The sequence below is a fragment of the Nipponia nippon genome, unplaced genomic scaffold (assembly GCF_047370975.1).
Source record: "Nipponia nippon isolate SJK-2023a ecotype South Korea unplaced genomic scaffold, ASM4737097v1 scaffold_8, whole genome shotgun sequence".
NCBI classification, from domain to species: Eukaryota; Metazoa; Chordata; class Aves; order Pelecaniformes; family Threskiornithidae; genus Nipponia; species Nipponia nippon.
Genome location: NW_028262402.1, coordinates 48,298,906 through 48,324,691, shown reverse-complemented (window position 1 = coordinate 48,324,691; position 25,786 = coordinate 48,298,906). Strand labels below are relative to the sequence as shown.

The 25,786-nt window shown below is 42.2% G+C and overlaps 1 protein-coding gene across 1 annotated transcript in view; it reads right to left on the bottom strand.

The window, feature by feature from the left end:
* MAP1B (microtubule associated protein 1B) overlaps positions 1–24,992 on the bottom strand; it is a 76,757-nt gene extending 51,765 nt beyond the window's left edge. The window contains exons 1-2 of the mRNA XM_087742614.1: positions 22,839–24,992; positions 17,971–18,072 (exon numbers count right to left, since the gene is read on the bottom strand). Of these exons, the coding sequence (XP_087598740.1) occupies positions 17,971–18,072; positions 22,839–23,016 (280 nt within the window). The 5' untranslated portion in view covers positions 23,017–24,992. The remainder of the gene's footprint in view (positions 1–17,970; positions 18,073–22,838) is intronic.
* Between the last annotated feature and the right edge of the window lie 794 nt (positions 24,993–25,786).

Below are 25,786 nucleotides of genomic sequence, written 5' to 3'. Positions count from 1 at the left end.
TTTTCTATAACATCCAGAGTGATTCTGGAGCTCTTTTCTTGCAGCCTTACCTGGACAATGTTCAATCAGAAAACGCAGAAAAGTAGTGGGCAAACTTGGCTCTCACTTTAATGCCTGCATCAACTTTGGCTTCTGTGATCTGTACTTATCACTGAGAGAGCAAGAAAGCAGCTGGTAGTTGTGAAAACTGAGGGGTCTCTGGCCAACCCCACCTTAGGTGGTTGGCCATTCTCATTAAATGTTTGAACCTGTCAGAAGACATGTGACCAGGTACCACAAGAGGTCTGAGCAGCCCCTGCCCCATGGGGAGGTGACTGGGGGGGGTTTGCTGGAAAGAGCATGCTAAAGGGCAGAAAAGGAAGCAAAAAAATCCTTCTCTCTCTTTTCAGGGCTGCTACGAGCAGCAGCCACCAAAAAAAAAAAAAAATTCTTGATGGTTTTTAAACATGAAGGCATTGGAAAACTGGACCTAAGTAAATCTAAAGGCATTGAAAGACATTCTTTCAGCCCATGTATTAGTAAACGATACAATGACAGTAAATTTCTGCCATTTTATTCTTTTCTAGCCATGGGGGACATCCAGAGATTTCATAGAAGGTGAGTAAAAGCCATCCAGTGTCTGTTTACCACTGATCTTCCCCTTGATATATTCCTCTGCCCCTATCATTCCTCCCCCGAGAGCTGCTGTCACTAACACATCACTCCTCCTCTGCCTTAGAGGATGGTATCTGCAGCTTCTGAGAGACGGTGCTGGTGCTGATCTATTCATCATCTGGCAGACAATGCTCTTACAGGCAATTGCATTAGCAATATCCATCTCAATGACAAAGTACGTCTTTTACATGTCTGGTTTCCAACCACATAGATTTAAGTGTTGTGCTGGGCCCCTTTTTTTGACAATGGAAAGCACTGACCTAGTGCAAGTTGTGTTTATTACCCATTTCCTTTCAATCAGCTGGGTTGACAGAAGTTTTGCCTTAAAAAATGGCCTATATCCTTTGGTGATAGGCACACTGCTTTGGCTGAACTAAGAGAACTAGTAACAAATATTCAGCTTTCCACATAAGGCTAAAAAAAAAAAATTGATCTTTGAAATCTGAAGCTGTATTTTAAAAGATTAGGCTTTCAAAATCAGGTTGAGAATATTGGGAAAGGACCCTTGCAAGCTATTGGAGCTCTGCACTTAACTTTACATTATTATTGTTGTTTAAATGAGAAAAGTAATCCAGTGAAAATTAAATGAGCAATTTTCATGTGAATGCCTCTGGGCATTATTAAGATTCACAGTAGAAAGTGGCATGCTGCTTCACAATAAATTGATCTGAACAAGGTAGTAAATATCTACTGCGTTTATAACAGAGAAAACATTTCGCATTACCAATGTTTCTGAAACAAACTGGCTGAACTGATTTTTTCCCTAAATAGATAGCCACAGGTTAAATGCTCCAGCATTTTCCAGTGGCAGCATCCATCCTCCTGTACTTTGGCAGCAGGCAAAATAACCCTGATTAAATTAATCAGTGTCTTCAGCTACTGTTGTGCTGATTATCAACCCTCTAACATTGTATGTTCTGAAGATATATCCTTAAGTGCAATAATTGTAGGCATTGGTTCATTAGCAAGTATGATTAACATGGGTTATCAAAAGCATTTTTCATGCATAACAAATAGAGCAAATTACTAAAATAATAAAAGAAATATCTAAGATCTACAGCAGGTCGATCTACATGATGTAATATTTCATTAACATAATGAGAAGCAGATTTATAACTTAATTTTCCACCTTCTTTTGTCTAAAGGAGACCAGAGATATTCTGCTGCTTCCTGAAGAAAGCTTGTGCCCTGGCTGGCAAAATGTCAGGTGAAATTAAACTATGCAATGAAGAAAATGTTATTTTAGATGTGATACAGTCCCTTTAGAAATCTTGCTGATTGCACACAGGCTGTGTAATTACAGACACTCATGAATTGTACTTCATTAGAATGACAAAGTGTCAGCATTGGTGAGACATTTAACCCACCCAGTATTAAATGAACACAACTCAAGTACACTTTTAGGATCATCATCCTTTGAAAAAAACAATGCAGATGGATGCTTAAGGAACATGATACCAATATAGTTGCATTTTTCCCCCAAAGATTAAAATAACTCAGTATTTAATTTATTTTCTCTTTTTGGGGAAGAGAAATCCTATGAGTTTTAATAGTTTCTCTTGACAAAGAAATGTAAAACTGCCATTATATTTCCCTTGGAAGCTTCCACTGTCTTGCATTAAAGGCAGAGTTGCGTTGTTTTTCTTTTTTCCATATGAACCGTGATACATTTTAAGACTGGCACATGTAATTTTCTAAGGGAGTTACACTAAAAGGAGAACTCTTACTAGATGTTAATCAACTGACCTATGCCTGATGATAGTTCTAAGTTGTGCAAATGCACCTGTATTCTTTCTTAAGAGTCAAATCAGCTGTACTTGCCAGTTTGAGCATACTTTTTAACTTGGTGATTGTGGTTTTTACTGCATTTTTTTGAGATGGCTACGCTTCTACAAAGTTACCTTACTGTGTAGTTCATAAGACATTAACCTGAAAAATGCAAATTTTAAAATAGGAGTATTTCTTAAAACATATATAGTATTATAAACATATATATAGTATATTATAAACATATTTAAATAGTCATATATAAGGAATAGCACAATAACATGAGTAGCAAACTCAACCATGTAAATAAATCCAAATTGCACAAAGCTTAGAAAGGGAAATTTTTCTTTTCTGTACAAATTATATAATTTCTTCTTATTAGTTGACATCACAATGTCTTTCACCTTGGCTTTTTCTGTTGAAAGTTTTGATTTGTGGCTTCTGTTTCAGGTCCTTTGTGAATCCTCACAAATGAGTAGATTTTGCATATTGCTCCAACATGCTCCCAAAAGGGAAAACTGCTTCCCTTGCTCAGAATACTAAAATTTATTTGGAGGGGAAAAAAAAAAAAAATCAGGGGGAAAAAAAAAATCAACAATGACCTGATCATGCAAGCTCTCCTCATGTGGCATTTACTGGACAGCCACTGTAAACCTGGCTACTGACATGAGTGTTTAGAAGACTGGACCGCTTCATACTCACCTTTCACATCAAATTTGGATAACCAGGATAAATTTAATGCAATTAAGCTATTGAAAGTTCTTCCCAGCACAGCCGTTGTATGTTCCTCTACAGCTACATATTTCTGTTTGCACTTGATCATTTTTAGCCAATGCCTTGACCCATTTTACATCCTCCCTTACACTCTACAGTGCTGCAAGGGATGGGCAGTGGTCTCTGAAACCAGCTCCCTCTATCAAACATATGTATCAGATGAGAATAGCAACACAGCTGAAATTAGAGAGAATACATGGTCTGTCAGCATTAATCCTTTTTAATATTCTGCTTCACACCAGAGAGGATTTAATTGTTTCTCAAATGGCTCTAGGGCCTTTGAATGAGCAAACCTGTCTAACAGAACAGACATTTATTTTAAAGAATCTTTGTAATAAATATTGATCTATCGTATCCATAGATCATTCTGGAGACACAGCAATCTCTCCTTGCCTAATTAAACTGTGCTAATATGAAAACGCAGGCCAAGCCCATAAGGCACAACAGATCTGCCACAGTGTGGAAATGCCTGAAAGTCTTAAGCTCTGGGAAGAGAGGCAGAGAGGCGCACGAATTCCGCCTGCATGCTAATGAACTCCACCAGATCGCAATCCATACAGATGCAATTTAAATTCCCTTCCACAACTTCAGCCTCAAAGTCTTCTAATTAACCCTCAGCCGTGAGATAAGCAGCCATGCAGAGGCAGAGATGGCACAGCAGAGGTGACAAAAGGCAAAAGACTACTCCTTGCCACTTCTCTTCCCCCAGGATTTGAAGGTTGTGTCAGTCACTAAGCCAAACTCGGAGGGGTAATCAAAATGTCATTTACTTCATCTCCCCATGGCATTTTAACTTCTACCCTGTAAGCATTCCTGGATTTAGGACTGGCAAGAACGTTTTAGTAATCATAAAGCACACATTTCCACAGACACACGGCAGCGCTTAGAAGCATTTCACTCCCACTTGACATGGAGCTTTGTTAGAGATGGCAGACAGTATTTCACCAGCTTGGCTTACACTGTGCACAGACACTCAGCTTCCTACAGATGTTTAGGTCTAATGGAAGTCAGTTGATTTATTGCCAAGCCCAGCACCACCCAGACTCGCAAGGAAACCATAGGAGAGAATTGCTGGGCTTAATTTCAGGTGGTGCCACAGCAACCCAGCAGCGCTGCATTTCATTTTATGTGGAACCCTGTTACAAACCATAGACCAGCTCCCCACAACCATTTCCCTCCAACTGTCTATAGACGGGATCTACAAATTGCAATTATTCAACAGCACTCCAGTGCTGCCCTAACATATAATGGAGTAGATCTGGAGGGACTCTTCTGTTTTCAGTAAAATTAATCATAATTTACACTTGTTAAAAACAGAATTTGTCAAAGTGATGTAGTAATCACAATTTAAGATAAACTGCTGGCTATGTTTTTGGGTGTTTTGGATTTTTTGTTTGTTGTTTGGGTGGGTTTTTTTTAATAAGTCGTAAAAGATACCTGGTCCCAGCGAGCATCCAGAGCTCTGCTACTTTGCCCCCAATTAAATCAACTGAAAAGTACTTGGATGTCCATTTACCAGTATTTGCATATATCAAAAAATTTTGCCTATGCAGATGTATGCAGATGTTCAGTTTCATAAAACTGTCCTCACTTTTTTTTTTTGTAATACAGCTCAGAAATCTGAAGGCGTTACACAAATTGGCGAATGGCTAATCTCAGCTTTTCATCTTTAGTGTTATTTTCAAATCAAGCTGAGTGATCCCTGTGGTGATTACTTTCTAACATCTGGCTGGTAGCTTATTTGAAGAGAGTTGGTGGCCTCATTTTGAATTCTAATGAAGACCACGCTGCATAAATCACTGATGTTAGATTCCCTATTGACACACTTGGCAGAGCAGTCCTTGATGGGAAGCTGAAGCAAGGCAAAAAGAATTAAATGTCATTACATCCCTGCAACTGAATAATCCAGTTCAAGAATTGTCCACAGCATCTGAGTGTGACAGTCACAGTCAGTCTTTATGTAGTTGAGAGGCAAAGTTAAGGACTAAACTTCAGGTCACTGATTTAGGATATATCATGTGTTCTACACTTGGAAAGCCATGATTTTTTTTTTCCTCCCTAAGAAAGGCAAAAGACCACACTGGAATTTAACCTGTATGAACAAGTATTTTCAGACAGACAATACTGAAATGCTTTGTCAAACTACATGCTACTGTACTCTTATATTCCTAACAGACAGTCATAGCACAGACTGAGACAGGGGAAAAAACCTGAGATACACGAAACTTGACAAGTGAGTCAGAGTCTACTTGCTTAGGTCTCAGGTCTTTTATTCCATGCTGTGCTCTAAATTCAGCATGGAAGAGGAGGCACTACTATAGGTCTTGGTGTGGTTATATGGCAGCTTCAAAACAGGGGAAGCTCAGGTCTGTAGAGACAACCTGAAAATACAGCCAATACATGATCTATAAGGCTGATTTCCTCAGCTATATCTACAGCATATATTATGCACAAATATAGCCGTATGTATAATGGTCTTGCTTTTCTCCCTACTGGCTCTGCAGAGTTAATGTAATGTTAAGCATTTTCATAAATGATCACTACCTGTGGTCTTCAAACTGCGAGAGCTCTTGCCCTGCATGAGCTATACTCTGCTTTTCCTCCATTGACTATGAGAGATCTGAAGTTTGCCGAGCTCATTTCACATTGAGGGATTCATCCTTCACAGTCAACAGAGCTGAATTGTCTGAAATTCAAACTCCAAGCAAGATCTCAGAGCAAAATAGAAACATATGTCTCACATTAAGTACTATGACCTAAAAACAGTGCAGAAGTATTCATACTGACTTTAGTATGTGCTTATTTACTGCACAGCAGTGAGTATGGGCATTGAGAATGCCATCTACTGGCAAAAAAGCACGAGGGAGCATAATTCCATGGCAGGTGATTTCCAAAAAAGGGAAAGGCTAAGAAAACATGATGTGGGTTGTTAGTTTGTTTGGGTTTTGGGGTTTTTTTAATTGTTAATTTCAAGTTTTTTAAATTAAGTAGTTGTAACTGCATGATATGATGCTGAATTTTATGTAGACACTTTGGTGGGAATAAGTTTTGAACCTGAAGTATATTATTACAACTTAATTTTGTACTGGAAAAGGATGATGTTTGAAAATAGTAACAATTTAAAAGACACGAGAGATAATGAGAAAATATGAATAGAGCTGCAAGACTGAGATTGCTCGTACTTTCCTATGCTTCCTCTTATTTCACAGGATCTCAAAAATGACTCTCAAGTATTCTTTTAATATTTGGTGAGAATATCCAGAGTCTAAACCTTTGACACTAAAATCTGAAAAAGCATCAAACTCAGCAGTGAATGTTTGTTATTGTGCTGTCAGCTGTAGCAACCATGATTACAAGCTTTACACGGCCAATTTGTGATTTGATTGCAAATAGTCATCACAGTGGAGCGTATCTGTCCTGTTAACTCCTCTTAGAAAGCAGTAACTGTTGTCACAGTACTATGGCAAGGCAAATCCACATAAGCTACATCTCTGCTGGTTTGAGAACCATCTCTGCTGGTGTGAAAACACCTTCTCTGTTTTTTTCCCCCCAAGGATTACTGATGAGTTTTTTTTATTGTGTCCAGTCCACACCTAGCCAACAAACAGGTTACCCAGACTATCTAATGAAAAACAGTTGGTCTAATGTTGACCTAATATTCTTTGAGGGTGCCCCATCTTTCCAAGTAAGTCACAGACATGGAATAGCACAGGGAGTAATATTTCAGTGGGGTTCAGCAAGGACTTTGGTCTAATTCTAATTTCCTCATTCCCTAGATTAAGGTAACAATCACTGACAAAGAGACAGCAATCTGCTGAAAAGGAAGACCAACAAAAAAGTTGGAAGTGCCAGAAGTAGCCTCCAACATTTTTAATAGCAGAGGGAAGCCAGAAGTAGAAGGAGGAAAAACTACAAAACATCATTTATGAGCAGAGACATCCCTGACCAGAGCTTTTTCTAAACTCATCTCTTAAAAAAGTAAACATTCCTTTGTTGTTAGCTGTGGTGTGGCTCCAAGAAAGGCAGCAAGCTTGGAAGTGCCACTATTGACAAGATGCCATTCACATTTTACCACTAAACTACTGTGACATATAGGAAGACTGCAGGAGGAACAGCATGGGGAAAGGAAGAAAAGGAAGTGTCATCTAGGATGAACACAAGCTTCTCTATAGTCTTGAAAACATCTGCTAATATCAAAACTCAGCATTTCACTCATTTTAGGAAAGTAGAAGGGAATAGGATACAATGGTTAAAATAAGCTGAAGAAATAAAAAAATAAATCAGGAAAATGGGAAAAATAGTTTCGGATGTCAGTGTCACAAAATAAAGCCTTTGATCTATGCTTTGTCCATGCAAAAACTGCCCTTGCAGAGACACCAAAGCTGCCTCTGAAACACGGCAGTAGAGCCCTGCCAACTCAGAGCTGTGGCAAAGCTAAATACTGACATGATGAGACCCTCCTGATGGTCTTCTGAAAGGCCCATCACTGATGAGATCCTTCTGCTGCCAGGGAGTGAAGTCTGGGGCTGCACCTGTGTGGGGCTGCAGTGTCCTGGGTAGAGGTACCAGCTCATCTGGAGCTGGTAGGGTAGCTCTACATAAGGCTGTCTTGCACCACCACTCTTCAACTTCCAGTAGTGAAAGAAAGCTTTTAGAGTGGTCCCTTCTATTAAAGTCAGCCCTGCTTTTTTGTGACTACAAGTCAAGACAAGAAGGGAGAAAGTGTTAGCATGCCAGGACTAGAACATTGCCCTGGGTTGAACATACCACAGTAACTACTACCCTCCTGGAAAGCAGCAAGCCCTGTGTTAAAAACTCATTTGATTCTCAGAGCACTCTAGGAAGGCCTGAAAAGCATGGGAGGACACAGGAAATTTCATAGATGTCCAGCTGTCTCCAACATCAGTAGGGAAAAAGGCTCAAGTTAGGAATGGACTGAAAGTTAGAGGAGCATCAACTCTGCAAATACATAACATGCTGTGTGAAACTAAAAAAAGTAGAGACCTGTAAAATAAAGTAAATCTCTAAGTTTCTTCCAGATTCTCTGCAAGAAACTGATTCCTTGGCCTGGAATTTGCTTTCAGTTTAAACCAATTTAATTACAAAGGGAGCACACAGGCCACAAAACAATCCAGAAGTCAAACTTTTAGGTAAGTACAGCTCTAACGCGTGATTGTATTATACTGTTTAATGGACTGAATAGTAAGTCTATACTGCTTAAGGAAATCTGAATGCTTTGCATCTCCTCTTTCCTGTGATTACTGTCTATAAATGGTTGTGGAGGACCCACATACATTAGCATAGCCCAGTAAATGGGTTTCCCCCACTCAACAGCTCCTCCTAACAGATTAATACTATCAGATCCTCCTGTTCAACACAAAATGAGAATGTCGGAAAGGTCTCCTTCTACATGATAATCCCCCACTTGACATACAATGACATTAGTCCACCAAAGCTGGTGACAAATTGTAATTCTTCTTGTAATTACAGGCTTTAATAGGTATAGAGGGTTGTTAGGTGCAGAGCAACTATTCCTACTAGGGACTCTTCAGGAACACAATTGGTGCAGCCAAACTATTTATGCAGTTGAGACAGTGCTATGATCAAAGGACCTCGTCCTTACTTTTAAGGAGTCATTTAAATAATACACTGTCTCCATTTTTATTTCTTTTTGGTGACTTCCATGCCTTGCATGTGTTATGTTGAAAGGTGCTATGTTTTTTCATTTGATCCAGCAATTCACATTGTAGGACACAATAAAAAACAAACAAAAGACCATTTCAAGCTTTTTTATATATAGTAGATTGAAATGTAAAAAGAATGGCATTCTGTAATACAATCATTGAAAAAGTGGACAGAAAGATTAAAATTTATGAAATTGCTAGGAAATGTTAAATGTACAAAAAACTAATTAGTATTGAAAAATATTTAAATCTTCCAAGTCTAATGAACTTTTAGAATCTGAGCTTTGCAGCTAGTAATGATAAGTCTGAAAAATTCAATAGTGCTTGACAAATGATTATCAGTAATGCCATTAAATTATTAGCTTCAGACAAGCATTAAATCCTATCCAGAGATACTCTTGACGGCATTACCTTCTATATCTATTTAAAGTACTGGTCACATAGAAAATAATTTTTTATTTGTTTTTTTCAGGTTGTCTAAACTCCATGCAGGTTCTGGAAGACCAAGAAAACTTCAGGACAGAGCCTGAGGTTAGGAAAGCATGCTGGATGGCCATAATACCCATGCCAGGATGTGCACTGGATGTTTCAAAGCCCCAAGGTCAGAAACAAGACCCCTCTATTTGGGCTTGTCAGACTTCATCCCATGTTTATTTCCCGGAAGTTCAACAATGATGCCAGCAAAAAAAACTGACTTGAACACAAAGAGATGAAAGCAAGGCTTCCCTCTTCCCTGTTTTAATATTTTTCTAGTCTGTCTTGTCTGTCCCATGTGTCCAGGACAGTTTTCATGATGCCAATTTCCTCACACTTACAGTGATCCAGGAAACTTCAGTCCTTTCTTATGGTCTTTTGAAAGGACACATGCAAGACTGGAGTCCTGCTCTTCTTAATGATACACATATGCATATTAAGAAACAAACCTTTCTAGAAGAGTTTACTGGCTCTGACTGGGATGGACTTAACTTTCTTCACAGCAGCCAGTAAGGTGCTGTGTTTTGGATCTGTGTCTAGAACAGTGTCGATAACGCACCAATGTTTTAGCTATTGCTGAGCAGTGCTTGCACATCATTAAGGCTTTCTTTTGCCCCACTCTGCCCATCAGTGAGTAGGCTGGGGGTGGACAGGAATTTGGGACAAGACAAAGCTGGGACAGCTAACACAAGTTGGCCAAAGGGATGTTCCATACCATATAATATCATGCACAGCAACAAAAGCTGGAGTAGAGGAAGAAGGTGGCGTTTCCAAGGTAGCTGTTGTTCGGAGACTGCCTGGGCATGAGTCTGCCTGTGTGAGGTGGTGAGTGATCTCCTTCACTTTACTTGTTGTTTTTTTTCTTCTTTCTTCCACCTATTAAATCATCTTTATCTTGACTCATGAGTTTTCTTGCTTTTGCTCTTTCTAGGCTCTCAGGAGCAGTGGGGGCACAGAACTCAATCCACTATAAAGAGCTTACAAGACCTAGAAAACTTATTTGTGACTCAGCACATGGGAACTGAAGCCAGGATCAGTCTTTTCTCCAGAAGAGCTACAGAACTGCCATAAAACTGGGATAGCTTCCAAAGGCTGCCTTTGGCAGCAGGGAATGGACTTCCAGGTGAAAGTCTCCATAGCTCATTAAAATTGCTCAGAGATTACACAGCCTAAGAATATGGCTTGTCTCATTGGAAGAGTTTTTTTGTTTGGGCTTTTTTTTTGGTGTTTTTTTTGTTTGTTTGTTTTAAATAAAACCCTAAGCTTCCCAGAGTTCCGATGGGCAGAATGTCCCACAAACAGCTATACAGGACACAGGGACACAGGATGGTGACTCATGTCACCACTATAGACAAGCTCTCAAGTACCAAAATACATAAAGTTACAACATCAAAATAATACTGAAATTCAAACAAATTTGTTTCTGAATTAGTTATTATTTTAATACCATTTTTTTAAACTTAATTTTGTCTGGTATCAGTAACTAGTTTTGAATCATAAACAGACTAATTCCAACCAGTAGAAAAGCCAAGAACCAGAAGAGTCCTGTCCTTTCATTTATGAGTCTATGCTGCACACACAGACAGCATGCAAATCCAGGTCATCAGGAGCACTGGCTTTTCTTCTTGACCCTAGGAAGAGATTGTCACCAGCAATTACAAGCCAAAAGTAACCATCATGTCTTTTTGGTGGAACCATCTGGGGGTTTGAGGCAAAAGCATGGGCCTCTGTTACAGAACTATCCAGCTTTCTATTTGTGGCTATTACTGACCGAAGTGCGTATCTTCCCTACCTACTCATAGGGAGCATGAGGTACTATGGGATACTCCCAGCAGTCTACAGACAGGAGCATCTGGATCTGTGGCCAGCACTAATGCATCTCTTGCATTTGCCTCTACAAGGTAGATGACAGCTGGAGCTCCTCATGCTATTGCAAGGCTCATAGCAGCAGCCACAGTGGCTACTCTCATTCTAGAGCTGGCAACAGGGGTGAACATATGCTCCTCATTCCACTTAGTCTAGAGGCAAGGAATATCTCGACTCTTCTTCCCTGGGTCTGGTCCTGTTACTGAATACAGTGGTAGGCAACTCACTGCAAGTAAAGCATCATTTTTATCTGGCAAGAAAGAAGTTAAAATGTTCACTTTTTCCCTCGTTATGTGAAAATTTGGTCCTTGTTCTACCTTAAAAATACTAGATAGTGTTTCCTCTAATCCAAAGTCCAATACAATTATTTCAGTGGCCTTTGAATCAAGTCTTTTCTCATTATAAAGTCCAATTACAAACATTTAATATTTCTCTCAAGTGATTGCTAAACTGTACCAGAAAGTAACAGAAAATCCAGGCAATTAAAAAAGATAAGTCTTAACAAAATTAAGAAAAACAGGCATCTAAGAAAAATGTTGCCCATGTGTCGTGGTTTAACCCCAGCTGGCAACTAAGCACCACACAGCCACTCGCTCACTCCCTCCTCATGGGATGGGGGAGAAAATCGGCAGAGTAAAAGTGAGAAAACTTGTGGGTTGAGATAAAGACAGTTTAATAGGTAAAACAAAAGCCACGTGCACAAGCAAAGCAAAACAAGGAATTCATTCCCTACTTCCCATCGGCAGGCAGGTGTTCAGCCATCCCCAGGAAAGCAGGGCTCCATCCCACATAATGGCTACTTGGGAAGACAAACACCATAACTCCAAACATACCCCTTCCTTCTTCCCCCAACTTTATATCATGAGCACAACATCATATGGTGTGGAATATCCCTTTGGACAGTTGGGGTCAGCTGTCCCAGCTGTGTCCCCTCCCAGCTTCTTGTGCATCCCCAGCCTACTCGCTGGTGGGGTGGGGTGAGAAGCAGAAAAGGCGTTGACTCTCTGTAAGCACAGCTCAGCAAGAATTAAAACATCCCTGAGTTATCAACACTGTTTCCAGTACAAATCCAAAACATAGCCCCATCCTAGCTACTATGAAGAAAATAATGCCTATCCCAGCCAAAACCAGCACCCAATGACAACCAGAAACTAGCTAAAAAAAGTGGCAATGATGTTCTGGTTACCCATTTTATTATAAATCCATGATGGAAGAGATGAGAGATGAGAGGTAGGTCATCTGTAAATGCAAGAGTCAAAAATAAAATATTTTTTAAGTCTTCAGTTTCAGACATCCCACATAGACCAAATGTTAGGAAAGAAAGACTGAGCAGTCTTGTAAGGGACAAATTAAGAATTACAATTCTGTAAGTTTTTACAAAATAACCCTTAACAAAATAACCCTTGTGAATATACCATTAGGTACACTGAATTATCATTCTAATAAAGAGGAATGGGTATTCAAATTTCATAATGGAGTTGAAATTCTATCATTATTCACAACTAACTTAATCCCATGCCTCTGGTAGCTGCTTCATACAGGTCAAAAACCTGTTCCTATAAGATATGGGCTATTCTAAGACCACTGAACTCATTGTATGTACTTGTAATACAAGGCATTTAAAAATAACCTCTCAGCCATTTTGCTGATTCATGCTAAGAGCTTAGCATCAGCAGGTACTGGTGTTTTGGCAGCAATGTAAATTCATGCTAATTTTCTTTGAGATTATTCCTAAAAAAGCAGAAATGGAAGTCAGTGCCAGAATGATTGTCACGTAAGTGCAACAATTTATTCACTGAAAAAAAAGATAAAGTCACTTATTAGCCATCTCTGGAATTTTGATTAGTACTAAGAAAGGAAGGCTTCGACAATTCATGTACACGAACATATAGGCTGTTACACTGTAATCCTCTCCTAAGCCACCCAAATCCTAGCATCTCCCACAAAAAAAGCTCGCGAGCGGACGAGAGCGCTGTGTGTGCCCCCTGGCCGATTGCCCCCGTGAGGACACTGTGGGTCCCCAGCCTCACACCGCCAAGCAGCCCCACTGCTACTACCCTGGATCGCTGGCAGCAGCCCCCTGCGGGGACACCATTCACAGCCGCAGCAGCGTGAGTCAGCTCAATTCCCTATTCAAGTCCTGTTTTGCCTCCATTTTCTTTCTTCCAAGGCACAAACACTTGAAGACACAAAACAAGCCTGGTAACCAACTAAAATTAACCTCTCTAAACATATAATGAGCTAAAATGACTCCACTCGATAGCTATTCCAGCTACCACAGTCTCTAATAGCTGAAGAATCATATTTATAGGATGTGCCTAAATGTGTATACCAAACTACTTGAGATTTTAAGCTAAATTAACTCCTAAGCAATTAGTGATGGCGCTCTGATACCAGATGAGAAATCTGGTCTTGACTTCTTGGATCTTTTCTCTTTCTTTCACTTTAAGTGACAGGTTTTGCTCAACTACTTATGTCCTCTTACTTGACAAATTTTGATGAACTGCAGTTTTCAATAAGACAGAACTAAAACCATGCCCTTTAGGATTTTATCAGTGATTCCACGAGCTCACATTGCAAGCTACTAGGTGTGATATTAACTGGGTTTAGATCTGCTTTGACAAAGGCAACGGGACGATATACCACTTTGGCAGAGTATGGAACTGTGAGCACTGATGACCAAAGTTCCCAGATCCAAAAATTCTCCACAGGATACTAACAGCCCTACACAGTAACTTCTGAAACAGTAACTTTCAGAATGAAAGCTGTTAAGCCTTTTGGGGATAATGACAGTTTCAGAGAAGAATGACCTTCTTTAGGAAGCCTGAAGGACGCAAGCCCACTGCTGCTGCTGATGCAGGTGCCTGCCAAACATGGGACACCAGACATGTCTTGCACTTTGCCAAGGTCCTCCCTGGCTGCAGGCAGGCTGGCAAAAATAAAGTCTCGGGCACAGGTAAGGAAGGACTCACTTAAGGCAGCACAGTCACCAACTGCTGACTTATGGGCAAGAGGAGACCTCCCGGTACTGCTCAGATAGGAAACACGTCTTCCACAGATACACATTCTCCATAACAACAGGACAAAGTACGAAGTAGCCATGGAGCATTTCTTGAGTGGTATTTCTTAGAAGGTTAGGGGTGACTAGCTAGTGAACAGCTATTGAAATAAAGTGGGTTTCATCTAGACAAGGGCTTGAATACACACCAACACAACACTCAAGTGTCCCCAGGTGGAAGCTGAGGTACAAAATGGCAGGTGTGGTGAAGTCTTGCAGAAGGGAAAATGGCAGGTGTGGGGAAGGCTTGCAGAAGGGCCCTCAATGGCTTCACCCTCCCACACCCACACCCCAGAACCCATTTACTTGGTCTTTTGTGAAGCTGCTTTATGCAGCTAAAACTTTTTTTTTTTTAATTAAGCAAAGATCGGTAGTAACAACTGCAATTTCAACAGAGCTCTTTCCAAGACTCTCCACTTGCTCTGCCTCACTGCCAGATACAAAGTTCCTTTTCCAGCACGTACATGTTACAATTCATTGTCTGCATTTTTTTTTGTCCTTGTGATGTTAACATAAGATGGAAGTTATCAGTACATGACAGGGAAAACAGAGGCAAGCACTAGAGTACCCATTTTAAGTCATGTTGCCTGTTGTCTTGGCAACCAGTTAATAAGCTCTGTTACTCATTTTTCACCAGCACCTGACAACAACATCTCTGCAAGATTTGGTATTATTAAGGAGTCTGCTAACTCAGCTGCTTTACAAGGTATCAGAAAAGATCTGCTGGCATTTCCATTCTGAATCCTATTTTTCAGCAATCATAAATTATCCATAAATTGCCCAGCAGCTGAATATAGGATGCACAAATACCACTGTGACAACCCATTCCCTTGAAAAAGCATAAAAAGAGTGTTGGGATCCAATCATGCTCCCTGCACTATCAGTATGTACATTGCTATTCACTACAGAGGGAGAAGGATTAGACCTCAAATTCCTCAAGTGAAAACACATGAATGCTTTGACAGACATATTTTCGCATGTCTCTCCTTCGATATCGCAGACATATGGCGTGGGGACAGGGTTGGCCCCATTTCTTCCAAGCTTCCTTTTGGAGAAAGAGTCATACCCTTAACATCGCTGCTGTACATATCCTCGAGCTGCTCTGAGAAGCATAGAAGCATGTACTGAGCCAGCACTGCAATTACCATAATTAAACATTATAATCAAACAGGCTTCAATCAGCAGTCAGACCTGACTACACTAGGAGCTGTACAGACACACTAGATGACTCTACCCTTCCTCAAGAGTAAACTGTCCCTATGTGGGAGTCGGACAAAGAGTTCAGTCTCAAAGAACTGAAAAAAAGGCTGTTTAATTACATCCCACAGGCTACCCCGTCACCTTGGATGAGTACTTTCCTTGGACGAAAGGTCACCTAGTTACACAAATTCTGCAGAATTTCCGAGTTTGGGACCATAAGGGAATATGTACTTACAACCATCTCTTTAGTATGAACATTGACCATTTCACTGGTTAAACACTCAAAATTCAACATTTGGGTGTTGTAACAGAAATCCAACATTCTGAAATTTTATTAACAAATGGCAACAATAACCACTTCTGCCTACCAAACAGTAGGGAGGATAAAAAGGAGCTTCATGCAGATTCAGCATCAGAGAATCACAGAAAAAAACTAAAATAAATGATCCTCTGATCTGTGCAGTGGGATTCTGAGGTGCCAAGGGGCTTCCCCACAAAATTTTAGACAAGAAATTGGTCAAGAAGGCTAGCTTTATTCCTGGATGTTACCTTTATCCAAGTTTCAGGCCCCCTTAGTGCTCTTTCAACATATTTTTCGGCAGTTGGTTGTTAAAAGACTGAGCAGTGGTGAAAAACACATTCATTGCTGCTTGTCATAGTGATGTTGAATTCCAGTCACAGGCAATTAAGTTGTAATTCAACACAATGACAGACTAAACAGGCAAGTATAGACAAACAAGAAAAAAAATCAACCAAAAATACAATTCCTAGAAAAAAATTCCTAGAGAATTCTATAATCTTTCTGTTGAAAAAAGGAGTGCATAACCCTATTTTATTTACCATATGAAAGCAGATTATTTGCTTTATGTTAATTCATCTAATGGTATCAAGATGTATCATCTAAACAAGACAGCAAAAAATATTAGACACTCTGGAATATTTTTGCTAAAGGAGAAATGCAGGATCTTTTTTTCTCCCTGAAGCTTTAAAGTAAAACACATACATGTTAAAAATGGGATGCATTGCATCTTGCATTCCTTAAAGATAAATTCTGCTAATTTCACTTATCAGAATACTGTCTCTGTAAAACAAAGCAACTAGTGTCACCGAGAGGTTGAATTGGCTTCATGATATTTAAAGTGAAATGAAAGACATGTATTCTAGGCCTGAGTTTACTTCTGTGTAAATCAGGAACTATATGCCTTGACTCTAAATCTTCACACTGAGCATTGTTGTATTGGTTCTGCTGGTTTTCAAATCAGGGGAAGAATCATAGAGTTTTTTTTTTTTTTTCTGAACTCTGACAATGTTTTACTCTCTATAGATATGGGGAGATATGGCAAAATCTGCTATAACCTATGCTGCAAGAGGAAGACTTTGTTACACAAGACATTTTGGTACATTATTCGAAACCATCAGGTCAGTGCTGTCATGCTAGGAAGACACCAGGATCTCTTTGTCAACAGTGTATAGCAACTGACCCTAGGAATGTGATGTAGTAGCATGATACAACATTTTATAGCCCTTTTTCACCACACTTAAGAGATGTTCCTGAAGCTGGAATTTATAACGCTCGTCAGCACCGGGTTGTACTAGTCAATGTGCACATGGCCACAATGATTTCAACCAATGAAAGCAACCTCTACTCCTTTGAGAAAGTTATATATTTTTACATGAAAACCATGATTAATTTCACCCATGCTCACTCAGCATTTGTGTTAAAGTAATGAGATGTTAGAGAACTTACCAAACACTTGAATCCCATGCAACCAGAACAAAATAAGATTTTACACGTCACAAAATTGGATTTGTTTTGGTTTGGTTTTTTCTTTATTATATGAATCCTCTAAAGGAAGGACAGGCTTGAAGAAAAGGCAGCAAGAGAGATTTAGTCTTATGAGCCCTGTAAATTTCTAATTTCCTCATACAAGCCAAAGAAAGCTCCTGTGAGTCAAGGTAGACCTTCCACCCCTCAGCTTTTCATACCAAGAAAGAGAAAAGTCCAAGCCCTTTGGGAAGAAACGTTGTGCTTGAAATGTGCTTGCACAACAGCTGTGACAATTTCTGGCTCTATCAAACTGTAGAGCTAACCTTTCAGGTTATTTTTTTGTATGTGCTCTACCTACCACAATAATCTTCAGTCTCTGGGACTACTAGATTGGTGCTACGTAAACAAACTGTTCAGTCAAAAAGTGAGTTTTACTTAACTTTAATATGTGGCCCTAAAACTAACATCTACTACCAAGGTAATCATGGTGATATACATAAAGCTAACCTAAAAGGCTGATTATTTTAAAGTTAAGTTGTGAGAAAGTTAAAACAAATCATTATTTTCAAGTCATATTTTAAAATAAAGGAAAAAAATTATTCATTGTAAAGAATCACAAATGAAAGTGGGTCATACAATTCCAGAGTGTATTTATTAATTCTGCTCTTAAAACAAACAACAACAAAAAACCCCAACACCTTTGACAAACACTTCCAAAAACTCACCTCGAACTTCAGGAGAGAATCGAGCTGAATGGCGAGACACAAAAAGTTTCAGTTCTTGATCCAAGTTGCATTCAATCAAGTTTGTGTCCCATGATCGGATTCCTAAAATTGAAAATATAAAACATATCTAGCTTGACACATGAGCACTAGAAGTTTTAATTTTGCATTCATGCTATTTGCATATTTCTAAATTCCAAACTCAGCCTCTCTTCCTTTCAAGGCATACAGCTATTTTTTGGAAAGTGCTGAGTGTTCAAAAGGAGCACTCTGGATGGGAATTGGTCACAAGCAAGAGGAATCTGACTTTCCAAAGGATGACCATCCTTTAAGGCCCCAGCTTTAGGACTGTTGGTCCCACATCCCAGTAGCCACAGTACAAGAAGTTACTGATGTCCCCAAATGGACTTTAAAATAGCAATACACTGATTTAAAAACTGAAAGATTGAATCACTCAGAGGACACTTTAGTCACATTGCAGGACCATTGTACTTGTCCCTCTGAGAAAACAAGACAGCATCACCTAGCACGTTGCAAATTATTATTTGAATTCAAAGTATTAAAATGCTGACTTCTTCATTCAAAAGCTTTGAAGCATCCCATATTTTAAATTAAAATTTAAGTGATCTTTTATTTATGAAGCATCAAAATTCTAGTTCTGATATTTGAAAATGCTATGTTTGATCTTTTTTCTTTTAAAAACTAAACAGCACATCTCTATTCCCTACCGTTTTTCCCGCCAGCTACTTAGAAAGTGAGAGGCTTGACACATATGATCAAAAAGTGTATTATTCCAAAACACATTTTTAAGGATTGAAATATGACCAGGGAAAGAAAAAAAATCATTGCAACCAAAAGACAAATTTATAGTTTCCTTCCCTAAGATTTTGATGACTAAATAATAAATAAAACCAAAACAAAACAGGAGAACATGCTTAACATTTTTGTATAATTTTCTTATTTTGAAATTGTCCTGAAAAATCTTCTAGTTTTGAAAAATAATGAGCAGGCAGTTGCACTACAGGTAAGTCCAGGCACTGCTGTGATTTTGAACACCAACATTACAGTGATTTTTTTTTTCCTAAAGGAACATCATTAGACTTACACAAATTAGCTGGCAAACGCAGAAGGGACTGCAGGTGAGGAAGTGTCTGGTGCCCCCTCCCCACATGCCTGACCATGCCTTTGCATGAGATTGTTGAATTAAATCGCTTTGGGGTTTGGTGAGGAGATGCCTGAAGAGGCATGTGGCCAATCCTCACCATGAGACTAGCACTAACACTCCTGCTGGTAACACTCTCAGAGTTTCAGGCTGTGAACGATACTGTCAACGCTACCTCCCATGCTATATTCTCTTTCAAGGCAGCAGAAACATCAGGACTCGTGCTGGCAGAAGCCATGTTGTAGGGCTGAAGGATGAGGAGAAGAAAGAGGGGGAAGAGCAGAGAAACCAGATCTGCAGTGCTGGTCTCCCATTGCAGCTCCGGCTAGGTTCTCCATGCAAATATGAACATCTGCATTTCAAGAACCTGAAGCCTCTTCAGGGAGAATTCATCCAGGGCTTTTCCTTGTCAGCATCCCAGTCCAGGTAGGAGCATGCTTACTACTGGGATATGCTACCAGCTATTAAGTAGCTGCCATTTGAAACTCATTTCATAACCACTCAAGAGAAAAATAACTAAGCTATAACCAGCCACCTCCACTTCCTGACTGATGCATCATTGTTCAGGGACGTAAGCAGTGAGTCTCTTCTGCAAGTCTCCTTATTTTCATTTCTCAAAAATCTCTTGGCCATATGGCGCATTTTTCGGGTGTAGTTTTGGCAGACAAATACAACTCAGCAGGCTTTAATGTTTTCCAGGTGTTGGAATATTTGAGACCAAGAAAGTAAAGAAGATATAATATATAATACCACGCATGTACAGCACATATGAAAACTACGACTAGTAAACCAACATCAATCACAAAGCTGAAGTATGTTGAATGAATGAGCGCTGAACTTCAAGAAGGTAGAAGATAAACAGCTTGCTGGCCTCTGACAGCAAGCTTGTGTGGGGAGACTACAAAGCTTTGTGGAGGTCATTTAAGCAATATGGACCATGATTCAGCAATGCTGCTAATGATAGGGCCTGTCCACCATCCGTAGTTGCTTTTGTCATTAATCCAAATTTGCTGTAGGGATAAGATTCTGATTAGGAGTAGCCAAGACTGGTGAGACAAGCAATGTCCAAAACACAGGACTATATGCAAAATAAACAGAAGGAAAAAAAAAAACAACAAAAAAACTAGACATCCCATGCACACAGTAGCCGTAGAAGCTGAAGCTGGGATTTGGATAGAATATCCCAAATCTGCAGCTGCATGATTCAGCAGTCTGGTTGCAAAAATTATATAGGTATATTATAAAGCAGCATAATATATTCTATACATTATATAACCAGATCATGTTTGGGTAGAACAGAGGTAAATCTGGAACTAAAATCCAAGGTCAATCCAATGATGTAGATCATTGACAGCATAGACATAGCTAGTGGGAGCATGGCTGAACTGGAGCTATTTCTTTCCTTCTGCAGTCTTAGGAGTGCAATGCCACTAGACACAGGACGAATCAGACAGCAGGCAGGGCACACCCAGTAGCGTTTGCCAAAATCAGTGAAAAAATCTTGAAGCTTTCTCTTCACTCCCCTCTTCTCCTTTGGTGGACGGTGGGTTGGAGGATTGCTCCCTTAGCAAAGTCACATCCCAAATGCAATTACTGAAAATGCATCTTGCCACGCCATTCCCTCTTCATGATATATTAAGAAATGACTCTGCATTCCACCAGGTTGCGTAGCATCACGCCACTGATGTGTTATCAGCAGATGTTTTCTTTGACACGTTGCTCTGCAGTTTGGCGCATGAATCCACAGTTTTCAGTGATGGTACTCAGGAGATGTACCAGAGAAGACAGGCAGAGTTATCAAGAACCCAAAACACATTTAAAGCTCTGTTAAGAATAAAGGTTGAAAGAAGTGGTTTTTTTCCAGACTATAGCACACTGTCCAAAGAGAAAGAGATTAGTCGAGCCCATGTTTGCCTCATGCAGATAAAGCTTCAGACTCCCAGTGTACTCATCCAGAACAATACACCTCAAAATTTGATCAAGGGTTTTTCCTAGCAGGCAAAATCTCAATCAGATCGTCTCACACCAGGAGCAGCGAGGTGACTTCTAATCCAAAATGATGAATAAAAAGGCCAAAGCGTCCCCTCTGAACATCTAAAACTGTAAGTGGGTGTTATGCTTAGTGGCAGGAGGTAGCAGCAACAGAGCTATGCAGCAGCAACTGTACAATAGAAGCTTCAAGAAGAGACTGAAGAGCATTTCTTCAGAGGAAGGATGACATCAGCTGTCTTGAGAGCAGAAGTTTTATCCATTTGCTCTATAATTTTTAATAATTTAATTAAAATACAGCCCATTCACTTCTGACATAATCGAAAATTAGGCAGAATTAGGAAAGTGCAATGCTGAAGATGCTCTGAATGACAAAGCATCTGCCTCAGCAGCTCTCCCTAGGAGACAATGGTAGCAATAAAGGTGAACAGGACACGGTTAGATGTGATGAGGCAGTCCTTTACCACAAACAGTCATGAAAAAGAATCAAGAGAAATAGCCAACTAAAGCAACAAGGCTTGAGAAAGCAACAATAGAGACAAATGAAGTCCTAGCTGGACCGCTGAACCACACCTACATGACAAGGCTGCTACCAATTCCCCGTTCCAGGGTCTCTTCCTCCCCTCTAACAATGGCAGGTTTCTGAAATCTCTGCTTTCATGAGCCCGGAACAGAAATATATGTTACAAAATCAGGTATAAATTGAGTTTAACAAACTATAGGGTCCGGCAATAATTTTCTTTGTGCTTCATACCACTATGACTGCAACGGGGCTTTTTCCCCCCCTCTGCATGTTACACTGCAGCCTATTGTATGAGAAACCACACCGAGAACTCATTAAACTATCATTTCACTTGCGATACCTTCCTGTATCGCCGCCTTAAGAAAAGGACAAATAAAACAGCGAGTCCAAGCAGCCCGTAGCCGGACAATGACGAGGCGGAGCACTCAGGTTTTAGCCTTGTTACCCATATGGTTTTTCTTTATTGAAATATATATATATGCGCATATAAAGCTCGGGTCCTGAAAAACCCTCCAGCCGAGAGAAAAGTCTCACCGCCCGAAGTTAGACACAAAGGTACGGCTGCGCTCCCGCTCGGGCAGTCGTTGCCGCCGAGGAGGAAAACGCCCCGAATCCCGCCGGTTGGGTTGGGCTGGGTTTGGCGGGGTTCGGCGGCGGGGGACGGGGTTCCGCGGGGAGCAGCCGCCCCGCAGCCCCAGCCCATCCCCATCCTCCCCAGCCGCGTTTGCCGCCGGCGCCGCGGCCGCCCTTTGTCCGCTCCGGGCTGCCATAGGGACCGCAGTGCGGACCGCGCCACGCCCACCCGCCGCTGTCTCCGGGCGGAGGGGATCGGCGGCGGCCGCCGGGCTCCCGCCCCGGCCCCTCTGCCCCCACAGCGGGGGCGGGGGGCTCGCTGCCGGGCTGGCGGGGCGGGCGACCCGCCCGCTGCGGCTTCTGGGCGAGCGGCGGCGGGGCCCGGCCCGCAGCCGTTGCTCCGCAGCGCCCGCGCCCCGCCGGGGGAGGATGGGGGGGGGGCTGCGGCGGGACCCCGGTGGAATAAAGAACCGGAGACCGCGACCCGGCGGCTCGTCTGGCCGCGCCTGGCGGTGGGGGGGGGTGCGCTGGGGGCAAGCCCGGGCCGCGTCCGAGGAGGGGGAAGGCGCCGGCGGGGGGGTGCCGCGGCGCTGCCTGCGGCGTCCCCGCTCCCCGCCGCCTCACCTCGCTCGATGTTGGCGATGGCCCGCCGCAGGTGCTCCTCGGTCACCAGCTCGCCGATGACCACCAGCAGGTAAAACTTGCTGTCCAGGAAGCGGTGGGAGAGGCTGGGCGAGGGGGAGGTGGGGTTGGGGATGCTGCAGGAGGGCTCCGAGTCCACTTCCACCACCACGGTGGCCATCGCCGCCGCCCCGCTCCGCCCCGCGGCTCCGGGGCGCTGAGGGGAGAAGGGCCGCTCGGCGGCGGCTCCGCAGGCGGCGGGGAGGGAGTGAGGGCGGGCGGGGAGGCGGCGGCGCTTTTATACGGAGACGGTGCAGGGCAGGGACCTGGCGAGGAGGAGGAGGAGGAGGAGGAAGGGGGGGAGCCGGCGCATCCCCGCGCCGCCGCCGCCGCGCTTCCAGCATCCACGGCTGATGTCATCTGCGGCAAATCCTCCCCGCGGCGGCCCCCGGAAGCAGGAAGGACGCGGGGGGCGAACAACGCCCCGAGGGGGGCGACCCGGCCCCGCCGGCAGCACCCCCGGCCCCCGCTGCCCAGGCCGGCCCCGGGCCCGCGCTCCCCCCGTGCCCCGCCGGGCTGCTCGGCCCCGGGGTCTGGCTGTGGGCTCCCCGAGGCCCTCCCGGGTCCCAGCCTTGAAGCAGGGCGGTGAGGAGCCGCAGGTGCCGGCCGGGCGGACCCGGCGAGCTCATCTGGGAAAGCCGGCATCGGGGCCCCAGCGGCACCCCTGAGGCTGGCGGATGAAAAAGCAGTTCCAGTGTCAGGGGACAAGGGTCCGGTCTCCTGCATCTCGCTGTAGCACTGCAGCAGGATTTGAATCATACTTCCCCCCCACACACACACAACCAGCAATCTAAATATTCTTGCTACCTTTTTTCATTTGAAAGCAGTTGGCTTAATAAAGTACTTCAAATGTAGCACATATTCAAGGCCCATGGATATATGACTTACACTGGAAAATCACTGGTTTCGGACAAGCTTCTGAAACCCATACTCTTAAGGCTCCAGAAGTTCAAAGGGCTTTGGGTAACTAATTTTGACCAGGCTCAAGTAACTCCGGGGAGCAATGGTACCGGAAAACATAGACAATTAGAAAAACAAAGGTTTCATTCCTCTCCACATAAAAGTTAGACATACTTACTGAGACCCACTCAAGAGATAAGCTCAATCACCTCCTAAAAGTGTTTTATCCTCTGCTAAAATGGGATGGAGCAGTCAGATAAATCAGCCTGTCTGAGATGTTCCTCTCGCTTTGCTGACAGAAGCAAGGCACTGGTTTACACTAAGCCTCTTGTTTATATGGCTAAAGTGATGTGGGAGAAATCGCACTATGACCTATGCAAGGATATAAACTTTTATAGCCTGGTTTTTAAGATAACCTCTGGCCCCTGACTGGGAAGACACCTCGTCTGTGTGCAGCTCCTTCCAGTACTGACTGCTCAAATTCCCTGCCTGCTGCTCAGAAACACAGTGCTTGCCCAGGTGAACTGATACAGCAGTCCTGTTTTCTTAGAATATGTACTTTGTTTCAGGGCACACTGGACTCATTCTAATTAACATGCATTTCAGGTTGTCACTACTGTTATTTGTCTTACTTGCCTAGATGCACCCACAAAGATTGAAACACCACCGTTGTAGGTGCTGGTCCATAATGTTATATCTGCCTATAGCACCTAGTGTTTTTAATATGAATAGTTCCTCTGCATTGAGAGCCTTGGCTAATACAGTGTGACGCGTTTGGGTGTTGCATCCAAAGCAGACTATTCTTCTGAGCTGCTGTTAGTCTGAATGTTGTAGAGTGCGGACAAGCATTTTTACAGCCATGTCAGGTGGCTGAGATGACACAATGGTAAAGAAAGAGCAACGGTGCTCGTTCTTCACTAGAGCTGACACCACTGATAGAACAAATGCAACGGCGTAGATGCAGAAGAACTAGCAGCAATTCTTCTAAAGTTGGCAAGGTATTCACTCTGGCGAGGCATGGAGTGTTGCTCTTTGGGTACCCCAGTTCGTCTGAGCCCAGCTGTGACTTTGGTGTTTCCTCGCTGATCCTGGCAGTTTCCATGGGGTAGTCTAGATGCCTACCTAGATATAATGTCCACTCCTCCGTGGCCATGTCCTATATGACCCCCACCCGAATAATCTATTCTAATTATAGATACTCTCAACATTTGCCACATGGTGCCTGCTGGAGAAAGCCAGCTTCTTGCTTCTCCCACTGCAACACATAGCCTTGGGATATGCCTTTATTTCAGTCACCACCAAGAGCAGCTGGTCTCTGGAGCATGGAAGGGGCTTGCCAAGGGGCCTTGCTAACTGGCTGCAGAACAGACTGGTAGTGGTTCCTGCACATAAAGGTGAAACAATTGCTTGCCTCACAAGCACAGCAGGTTGAATGCATTACTCTGAGAAACACACATCAGTACACAAAATGCATTATATGTGCTTGTTAGCACTTGCTTATTTTAAGAAAAAATGAAGACATACATAACTGGAAAAATGCCTGTGAACTTGAAAAGTAAGAGGTGAAAAGAATGTATTGTATCAAAGAAGAAAATGCTTACCTACAGGTAGGTAATACACATATGTTTGAAATAGCCTGCTGAGGTAGTCCTCTATTTTATATTGTGCTGTAAAATAATATGCAGCTAGAACATGGTATGATATAAGGTGAACTGTTACAGTTAAACTCTCTTGTGGTGGGAAATGTGCCACACATTAAAACCCTAAGGACAAGAGGCTGCCTTTGGAAGAAAATGGTCTTGCGCTAAACTCTTCAACGGATGCAGACCTCTGCCCTCATCTATTCACAAGCATATCCCACTTCATCTGAGATGGAAGTTAGACAAGAAAAGATGCTTTAACCTCCTGGATATGTCTCTGAGGAAGCTGCAGGTTCCCAGCTCTGTGGTCAGCGTTCATGCTGTGACTTGCCCTGACGGTATCTCACTCGG